Below are 10152 nucleotides of genomic sequence, written 5' to 3' on the forward strand. Positions count from 1 at the left end.
CCCCACCTGCTTGGCAGTGCCTGAATTTCTGATTCTAAAAAAACGGGTTGGTGGTGGGTGGTTGGAAAGAAGATCTAACCTGTCTGTCTCTCTCTCTCTCTCTCCACACTTCACAGTCTATTAAAAAGGGGAGACGAGTCCCAGATCTCCCGTGTGTTTTCTGAAAGCCTTCTCTTAAAAGCCTGGCTGCTTTGATGATCAAAAAAAGATGATCTAAGACTTTCCTAAGGAACAGGAGCTGTGACGGCTTTGCTTCTGTTAAATCAACTGTGCGTATCTATTACTGGGAAGAGTTTTACTGTCTAAATTTGCCCCCCACACAAAAAATACTTTTTTTAAAAGAAAGAAATAATCTTCTGTACGCGCAGGGCGTTAATGAGGATGGAAGCCTTTCGAGTCCCAGAACCAGCAGCTTTCAAGTCAATCAATTAGCTTGGTTTCTCCCACACACACACATCCCTTTTTAAAATGGGCTTGGCATTAACAGATGAGGTCGTGGGGTTTATCTGTTGCTTTCTGCAGAGGTGGTTTCAGGGTGACACGACCGGCGTGACCGTGCTGCAGGGGGTGCCACAACAATGCCGTTGCTTTCAGGATGCTGTGTGTTGGGTGTGGGTCTTACCCATCCCCTTCTCCAATTGGCATTTCCCAAAGAAATCCCTCAAAAGCTCATTGGGGAGTGGCGCAATGGGGAAAGTTTAATGATGGCAGGCAATTCCTCAAGGGACAGCAATCTTCTGTGACTGTGGTTGCCAGACTGTGACTTGAAGTCTCCAGGTTTGTCTGACCACCCTCAGGTGGCAAGGGTGGGCCTTGAATCTCCAGGTGAGCAAGAGCACCATATACAGTGGTACCTCAGGTTACAAACACCTCGGGTTACAAACACTTCGGGTTACAGACTCCTCTAACCCGGAAGTAGTACCATGGGTTAAGAACTTTACCTCAGGATGAGAACAGAAATCGCGTGCTGGCAGCAGCGGGAGGCCCCATTAGCTAAAGTGGTGCCTCAGGTTAAGAACAGTTTCAGGTTAAGAACAGACCTCCAGAATGAATTAAGTATGTAACCAGAGGTACAACTGTATAGCAAGCTTCAGCCCAACAGAAGTTGACTGTATAGATAGGACACATAGACAGGACACTCGGGAAAGGGGAGCTGTGCTTCTCCCCTCCCTCCTCCCCTCTCCCATTTAATCTTCATATCTGAAATTACTGTATAGACTTAAAGATGTCATAGGTAAAGGGACCCCTGACCATTAGGTCCAGTCGTGGCCGACTCTGGGGTTGCGGCCCTCATCTCGCTTTATTGGCCGAGGGAGCCGGCGTACAGCTTCTGAGTCATGTGGCCAGCAGGACTAAGCCACTTCTGGCAAACCAGAGCAGTGCACGGAAACACCGTTTACCTTCCCGCCGGAGTGGTACCTATTTATCTACTTGCACTTTGACGTGATTTCGAACTGCTAGGTTGGCAGGAGCAGGGACCGAGCAACGGGAGCTCACCCCGTCACGGGGATTCGAACCGCCAACCTTCTGATCGGCAAGTCCTAGGCTCTGTGGTTTAACCCACAGCGCCACCCACGTCCCTAGGGGAGGTCAAACCTCCCCCCCCCATGGCATCACTGCATCCCTCCACTAAGTCTCAGGTTTGAGTCCTGAAATCTCAGGGTCTGGGATGCTGTTCCTGAGTTGGCAACGCTGTCTGTGGCAGAGCGTAGCTTAGGGGGCTCCTTTCACACCTTCCAAGGGGGTGCTCTTAGTCTGCATCAGGGCTTTGCTCTCACAAGGCAGGGCAAGATTTCATGGGCTTATCTTAAGTGAGGGTACATTTCTGGGAGCTGAATGTGGTCCCCCAGGTGCCTCTGTTTGGCCCTCAAGACTCTCCCCAGGCAACACCCCTTTCTAGCCCTGCTTTGCACCTCCTTGCCTGCCTGGAATTATATCCTTGAACTCTGATGCCTCTCGCTTGCCTGGATCAAAGATAGGGGTGGGGGGGGTGGGGAATCATCTAGCCTAGGTAGAAAGGTAAACTTTGCATCCCTTGCTCCACCCACTTTTGCCTCTGGCCCCGCCCTCACCTGCATGTGGCACCCCCAGAAGGAAATGTGACCTCTTTTCATTCCATCTTGGAAAAGACACTCCTTCTCTCGCAGGAGATAATGCTAAAATACCATCCTGGAGGAGGCCTCATCTCCTCTCGCACCCAGGAGGCAATGCCTCTTATCCAAGACACTGCCGGCTCTCTCTGGAAACAGACAGATATTTTTCTCTTCAGACCAATAACTTCTTTACTTGTCCACAAATGGGCAGCTTATCCTATCTTTGCCGACTCCGAAGAAAGCCCAATGGAGCTTCTGCCCGGATAAATCTGTACAGAGGAAGACGGCCTTAATGAAATCAAAGTGCACACGACAAATTGATTTGACATTCCTTCAAGCTGCCGGCAGCCCTCGTGTTTTCCTTTAAATAAAAATAAAAATCAAGAAGAAGAAGAAGAGTTTGGATTTGATATCCCACTTTATCACTACCCTAGGGAGTCTCAAAGCGGCTAACATTCTCCTTTCCCTTCCTCCCCCACAACAAACACTCTGTGAGGTGAGTGGGGCTGAGAGAAGTGTGACTAGCCCAAGGTCACCCCGCAGCTGCATGTAGAGGAGCGGGGAATCAAACCCGGTTCACCAGATTACGAGACTACCGCTCTTAACCACTACACCACACAAACAGGCAATCAAGACCTATTGGGAAACGGTGGTTTTTGGGGTTAGCTTTATTTAGTGTCTATTACCATGAAAACACCCATTCCATCATCAGCGGCCCCTGTGGTTGTAATTATTTAATTTTCTGATTGGCAAAGCTCGGGTTGGTTGTCTTGCTGCCCGCTTGTTCGGGCAGGTCATCTCCTGGGCAGTGTCTCTCAGGCAGGGCTTTAACCCCCTTCCTTTGTTCATTTTTCCTGAGGTTCAGGCGAGTGGAGAAATGCATGGGTCTCACTTGTCTGGCCAGACCAGATGGAAGGTGTTTCTTGGTAGGTGGAACAGAGAAAGGGAACTGGGGTGGAGTGGGGAGAGGGAAGGGGGGTGGAAAGAAGCCCCAAGGTGGGGCGAGGTGAGAGGGTAGGAGAGGGGAAAGAAACACATGCAGGCCCCCCAGGACGTCTCGACCAGACTGAGCAGAATGGCTTGTTTTCAACTTTCAACTCATTGGTAATAGAATTTTTCCATTTCCAGGCAGACTGGTTCTAACTGGATGGCTCCTCCAGGCCATGGAGGGGTCGAGGAGAGGCTCCCTTCTCCTGCCAATCCGCGCCCATGTCTAGCGGGGTCTTCCGGACATCTGGTGCTGCAAGGCTGCCCTTTGTGGTGGGCCGGCTGGACGCCAGGGCTTCGGCCAAAAGCGGGCTCCGTGGATTGGCTTCCATGGAGCCCGGGCGACACGAAGCCAAGAGCTCAGGGGTGCTGACTCCTTTGGGTTTCCCTTCCAGCGACCGGGGCCACCCTGAAGCAGGGGCCTCTGCCGAGGCCGCCCTCCTGGCAGCAGGCTCCCTGGAGCTGGGGCGGCTGGGGGATGGGATTTTGGGGCTCCCGTTTTCTTTCATGCGGACATCCATGGAACCGGGCTGGCGTGAGACCGGGATTTCGCTGGTGGCTGGAGGTCTGGGTTCCTTGGGCTCCATCTGCTGGGCATCCGGCAAGTCGTCTTTCATGCGGACGTCAATGCAACCGGGCTGGCGGGAGAGGGGGCCCTTGGGGGTGGCGGACCCTCTGGATGCGGCGTCTTCCTGAGCAGGCATCTTGCCCACCGAGCCGGGACGCTCCGAGGCTTTTCTTGACGATGGGCCGCCTTTGACGGGTTTGCAAACACGTGGTGGAGGGTCGCTTGGCTGTGGGGATATGGGAGGGAGAGAATAGGGGGTGGCCCATCACTGCATAAATCACTAATAAAGAAATCTAATAAAATAATTAAACACATCGTCCTGCAACAGTGAGTTCCATCGTTTAAATACACTGGGAGTGAAGCAGTCCCCCTGTCTGTACTGTATCTCCTGCCAATCGGATTCAGTGGAAGATCACTCTTGGTCCATCTATCTCAATATTGTCTGCACTGTGTGGCAGCTGCTCTTTCAGAAACAGGAGTCTTTCCCAAGCCTTCTGCGTAGAAAGAAGATGCTCTACAGCCCTTCCCTAATTCTCCAAAGGCTGCCTGGTTTCCTAAACATTTCTTGTGCCCTCCATCCTCTTTAGCTATCTAAAAAAGTTTCCTTATACATGTATCCGGGCAGAGTACAGCGATATACAAACAGAAAAAAAACCCATTAAAAGCAGTACAGCTCAATCATTAAAATGACTGGCAACTCAACAAAATGTCAAAACAACTGCATAAGTCTGTCAGGATAAAACTGCATCACTCTAGCATTTCAACAGTTTTAAGGAACATTTTGCAGTTAACCTTTCTGTGATCTCACAGCTTTCAGTATGGCAAGCATGAGATTTGGGTCGCATCCACACCGTATACCTTTAAAGCACACTTGGCAAACATTTAAAGCACATGGCTCTCCCCCCAGAGAATCCTGGCAACTCTCGTGTGTGAAGGGTGCTGGGAATGGTAGCACTCTGTGCAGTGAACTACAGTTCCCAGGATTCTTTGGGAGGAGTCATGCCTTGCCATGACCAGCTTGTCTATGGCCAGCTTCCCTAACCCCACGTCCTCCAGTTTGTTTGTTGGGACTACAACTCCCATCATGCCTGACCATTGATTATGCTGCCTGCAGCTGATAGGAGCACAGGAAGGGGATTTCCACAATGACTCAACTATTGCTCCATCTATCACGGCATTGCCAACACTGACTGGCAGCAGCTCACTACCTGGAGATCCTGGGGATTTAACCTGGGAGCAACAGCCCTTCAGCAAAGATACAAATACAGGAAACCACAGCTCAGAATTATCTAAACTGCCTGGCAGCTGCTCTCCAGGAATTCAACTGCTGTTTCATACCCTCCAAGATTCCTCAAATGAAAAGAGGGACGTCCTAAGGAAAAGCGGGACATTCCAGGGTCGAAATAGAAATAGGGAAGGCTTCTGTAAATCCAGGACTGTCCCTGGAAAATGGGGACACTTGGTCTGCTGTTTGTTAAGGTTGCCCCCATGCCAGGAACGGCAGTTCTTTGCAGCGTGCAGCCTGTGATTTACATGTGCGTTAAGTGTGCTTCAAATGAATGGTGCAGCAGAGGTGGCCTTGGATTCTGCAAAGGCTCCCTGGCCGTCCCGCTTGAAGAAGAAGAAGAAGAAGAGTTTGGATTTGATATCCCGCTTTATCACTACCCGAAGGAGTCTCAAAGTGGCTAACATTCTCCTTTCCCTTCCTCCCCCACAACAAACACTCTGTGAAGTGAGTGAGGCTGAGCGACTTCAGAGAAGTGTGACTGGCCCAAGGTCACCCAGCAGCTGCATGTGGAGGAGCAGAGACACGAACCCGGTTCACCAGATTGCGAGTCTATTGCTCTTAACCACTACAACACACTGGCTTGACCTACAGGTGTGTCCAAGAGGGGGACTCCAAACACCAACCCCAACCCCCCAGCCCAGCCCATTTTACCTTGCCGGTGATTTCTGGGCAGAACCCGTTACAGGCATTGTTCAAGGCCGTGGACTTGCTGATCCACTCGGTGAGATGGGCAGCTGCGTTCACTGAGCGGGACGTGAGGTTGACTTTGGCCGGGGGGATCTTCAGGGGCATATCCCATGTGCCCATGTATGTTCCCCAAGGGGAGGCCTATAGGGGGGTGAGGAAGGAGAGGGTTCAAGCACACATGTGGGACACAAGGACGCAAGCCAAGAGCCCAGTGGCTGGCTCAGGCCAAGAGGCCCATCGGGTCCAGCATCCTGTTCTTGCTGTGGCCAGCCAGGTGACTATGGGGGAAGCCGCCAAGCAGGGCCTGAGCACAAAAGGACCCTCTTCCCCAGTGGAAGAAGAATGGATTTTGAAGTTAATGGACCAGGCAGAGATGGCAAAGTTGACAGCAGAAATAAGAGGTCAAAAAGATGAGAAGTTGGTCCAAGAGTTGGAGGTTCTAGTCGGACTATTTGATCAAAAACACTACAGCCAAATTAAATCGCAAGCGGGATTCAAATAACAGGCGAGGGAAGGAGAATAAATGAACAATGGTAAAGTAAGTAGAAAATAAATAGCAGCTATGGCAGCAGATAAAGGAATAACAACAGGAGCATTGCGGACGTACGGATGGGAAGGCAAAATGTAATTATGTATTATGTCCAAAGGAATACAGTGGTACCCCAGGTTAAGTACTTAATTCGTTCCGGAGGGCCGTTCTTAACCTGAAACTGTTCTTAACCTGAAGCACCACTTTAGCTAATGGGGCCTCCCGCTGCCTCCGTGCTGCCGGAGCACGATTTCTGAAGCAAAGTTCTTAACCTGAAGCACTATTTCTGGGTTAGCAGAGTCTGTAACCTGAAGCGTATGTAACCTGAGGTACCACTGTAACGTCAAATTTTGTGTAAAAAACTAATAAAATTGTATTTTAAAAATAAAAAAGCGCAACAGCAAATCTCCGGCGTTTGTGATTCCCAGAAACTCAGTGGCTCATTGCTGCCTCCCACAGTAGAGGGAGAACAAAGCCATTGTAGCTGCTAGCTATTGATGGAGTTGAGCATCCTTTTCTCTCAGCAGACAGCCAGCTGCTCCAAAGCGCAGCCAGCAAGCGGGACCTGAGAGCCACAGCAACTCTGCCCACTTGTGAGACCCAGAAACTGGCATTCAGAGGGTGAACACTGGCGAGTGAACATCACCATCACAACTTGTAGCTGTTGATAGTCTTATCCTCCAGGAATTCACCCAATCCCCTTTTTAAATCCATCTAAGTGGGTGGCTATCACTACCTCTTGTGGGAACAAATCCCACTGTTTAACCATGCGCTATGTGTCAGGGTGGGATGCGGGTGGCGCTGTGGGTTAAACCACAGAGCCTAGGACTTGCCGATGAGAAGGTCGGCGGTTCGAATCCCCACAACGGAGTGAGCTCCCGTTGCTCGGTCCGAGCTCCTGCCAACCTAGCAGTTCGAAAGCACGTCAAAGTGCAAGTAGATAAATAGGTACCACTCTGGCGGGAAGGAAAACGGCGTTTCTGTGCGCTGCTCTGGTTCGCCAGAAGCGGCTTAGTCCTGCTGGCCACATGACCCAGAAGCTGTACGCCGGCTCCCTCAGCCAATAAAGCGAGATGAGCGCCGCAACCTCAGAGTCGGCCACGACTGGACCTAATGGTCAGGGGTCCCTTTACCTTTACCTATGTGGCAGAGCTCCAGCGCCCACCATCTCTGTCCATTGGCCCGCCAACTGGGGTTGGCTAGGAGGGCATCCATCCAGGCAAATCAGAGGAATTATCAGGGTTTAAGGAGTGTGGCAGGCAGTCCGTAAGGGGCGTGGCCTAGGGAGAGTCCTGAGGGCCACACAAAAGTCCTGAAGGGCCACATTCAGCCCCCAGGCCTGATATTTCCCCGTCCCTGGAGCGGAGCCTCACCTTGGAGCGTGGGACTGTCGGAAGCAGGTGTCCTCGGTCATTGGCTATAAACTGTGTGTAACCTTCCCGGGCAGAGGGGTGCTGTAGAGAAGATGGGAGGAGAATGAAGGCAGGAGGAAAGCCAAATAGATAAGAAGCAGCACTCTATTTACTAAGGGTTGTATCCAACCAAGTTTCCCTGAGTTGGCAAGGCTCCTTTGACAACAACAAGGAACCGAGCTTTTAATGTCATCAGCCTGTCTTGTGGAACTCTCCGCCACTAGAAACTCAGGAGGCACCTGCTGAAAATGTTTCCATTCTGTCAGGCTTATGCAGGCAATTAAGAATACCACTTTCCACAATAGTAAACTAATTTTAATTTTTTATATGGCTTTTATTGTATGGTTTAATGTACAGTTGTTGTGGAACCGCTTTGATATTTTCTGTATGATTTAGCAGCATTAAAAAAAAAAAGTTCTACTCAGAGAATTTAACTGAACGTAATGGTCCCATGTTATTCATGTACATTAATTTTATTCTGAGCATGGATTGCATTTATATATACCCCTTTTTTCCTTCAGTGAACTCAAGGTGGCATACAAGGCTCTCCTCCTCCTCCCCTAATCCCCACAACAACCTTGTGAGGTAGGTTAGGCTGAGGGGCAGGGATTGGCCTAAGGTCACCCAGTGAGTTTCATGCCTGAGAGAGGATTTGAACCCTGGTCTCTTCCAGGCCCTAGCCCAACGCTCTAACCACTGCACCACACCAATTAGTATCACCAATGTTGGCTACAACCCACGATTTATATAAATACGCAGCAGAAGATGATGGTGACAAGAAATGTGCCCTTGATTGGATTTTACTATAATCATTTATTAATTTTTATCGCACTTAATGCCAAAATCGGCTTCTTAGAAGTTAACATGTTATAAAAACCACAACACAAGCCGTAAAATATATGTGTCCATAACAAAGATACAATAAAGTAATCCCCTGAAAACATTAAAAGGTCAACCTCCATAATCAAAATATGCAATAAACCTATCAAAGCAAACATAAGAGTTTCCCCAACGCTGGGAAAAGGGTGAGGCTTATTCTGTTGTTAGGAGAGCACCAGACCTCAACCTATCTCCAAAGTCCGCTCATTTCACACTTGCTTCCAGAGGAAACTCACCTCCTTAGCAACTCTGGGAAGGTTCCAGTTCTGCAAATTCTTAGGATTGTACGCATCTTCATACTGCAAAACAAGATGGGGGGTATTTGAGATGGGGCAATGAAACCTTAAGGCAGCAGAGCTGAGATGCAGCAGGTTTAGTGCTGGTCCGAGAATACCGAGCAGTAAAAAAGAAGCGTGCGTATGTGGACGGGAACCTTGTCTTTCACTTTTAAAGAGATCCAGTAAGTTCCTAGTCCTCATGGTCATGAAATGAAATATATGAGCAAAATGGGGCAGAAATGTCATTGGGGGAAAGGGGGGGCTGCTGTAGAGCTCATTACCCCTCCCCAGGAAGCAGAATATATTATGCCAGAAGCAGCGGGGGGGGGGGGGGAGAGAAGGGAAGGAGCAGTTGGAAAACAAGGGGAGGGGTTGGCTCATTGCAACCAGGTCTTGCTTGCAGGCTTTCCATGGGGCATTTAGTTGGCCACTGTGAGAAGAGGGTGAGAGGATTTTTCTTCCTGGGGGAGGGAGGGAGGGAGGGTAGGTAGTAGGTAGGTAGGTTCCCAGATGTGAGGAAGTGGAAAGCTTGTGACTAACAGACCCTGGAGGAGAGTTTAAACAGGGCAAGGGGCGGGCGAGCTGCAGAGTCCTCTCCAAAATGAGGAGGGGGGGTCTCACTCCAAGGGAAGGGGCAAATAACTCCTCCATGAGGGCATTATTGAAGATGGTTGTTTGGGGGATACGTTGAAAGCGGGGAGAAGTTTGCCTCTTCGTAGGAGTTTTGGCGCAAATAGCAAAGAAGGGCTGCCTCTGACCTAAGGAGGGGGAATGGAACTCCTCACAGTAGGGAGGAAAGGGGATTATTATTTATTTATTTATTATTTATTTATTTATTTATATTTATACCCCGCCTATCTGACTGGGTTTCCCCAGCCACTCTGGGCGGCTTTATTAAAATATTAAATACAATATTAAAAATAAAAAATATATTAAAATACAATAATATTAAATATTAAATATTAATATATTAAATATTAAAAGCTTCCCTAAACAATTTCTCCTTGCCCTGAGCAATCCCATCCTCCCCTCCCCCTTTAATTCAAGCGTCTTATTTTGGAAATATAAGGGGTGGTTTCGATGGGGGGGCAGCCTCTCTTCTCTCCCCCCCCCCCCGCCCTCACCTGGCCAGAACTGTAGTGCGTTGCCATGCTGGCTGCTCTGCGTCTTTTGTTTGGGAAGTATCATAGCAACGGGGGATGTGGGCGTGGCTGGAAGGAGAAAGAAAGCGTGCCAGCCAATGGGAAACCAGGCTCATAAGCCACGCCCAATCTCCCCCCTCCTACCTTTCCTCCGTTTTTGTCATTCAAACCAGAGTTCTAAGCCACGCCTCCCTAGGCAACTTTCCCCTCTCCCCTCCCCCCGCCTTTCCTACGCTGCTGGGATCCACATTAGGAACTAGAAACTTGTGTTAAGCAAACTTTTTCAGCA

The 10152-nt window shown here is 49.6% G+C and overlaps 1 protein-coding gene across 1 annotated transcript; it reads right to left on the reverse strand.

Moving 5' to 3' along the window:
- Positions 1-2743: 2743 nt before the first annotated feature.
- On the reverse strand, positions 2744-9949 carry CFAP126 (cilia and flagella associated protein 126). The gene is made up of 5 exons (XM_083591500.1): positions 9846-9949; positions 8680-8742; positions 7526-7606; positions 5588-5764; positions 2744-3874 (listed from the first exon to the last, which is right to left on the reverse strand). The coding sequence occupies exons 1-5, from the start codon at positions 9870-9872 to the stop codon at positions 3233-3235; spliced, it is 990 nt and encodes a 329-aa protein (XP_083447626.1). The 5' UTR covers positions 9873-9949; the 3' UTR covers positions 2744-3232.
- Positions 9950-10152: the final 203 nt, after the last annotated feature.

This window comes from Podarcis filfolensis (genome assembly GCF_964270895.1).
Source record: "Podarcis filfolensis genome assembly, chromosome: 16".
Lineage (NCBI taxonomy): Eukaryota > Metazoa > Chordata > Lepidosauria > Squamata > Lacertidae > Podarcis > Podarcis filfolensis.

Coding starts and splice junctions, on each gene's coding strand:
- CFAP126 (XM_083591500.1), bottom strand. CDS start 9,872: ATGGCAACGCACTACAGTTCTGGCCAG. Junction 7,607..8,679: donor TTCCCAGAGTTGCTAAGGAG/GTGAGTTTCCTC, acceptor TCTTCTCTACAG/CACCCCTCTGCCCGGGAAGG. Junction 5,765..7,525: donor CGACAGTCCCACGCTCCAAG/GTGAGGCTCCGC, acceptor ACCCCCCTATAG/GCCTCCCCTTGGGGAACATA.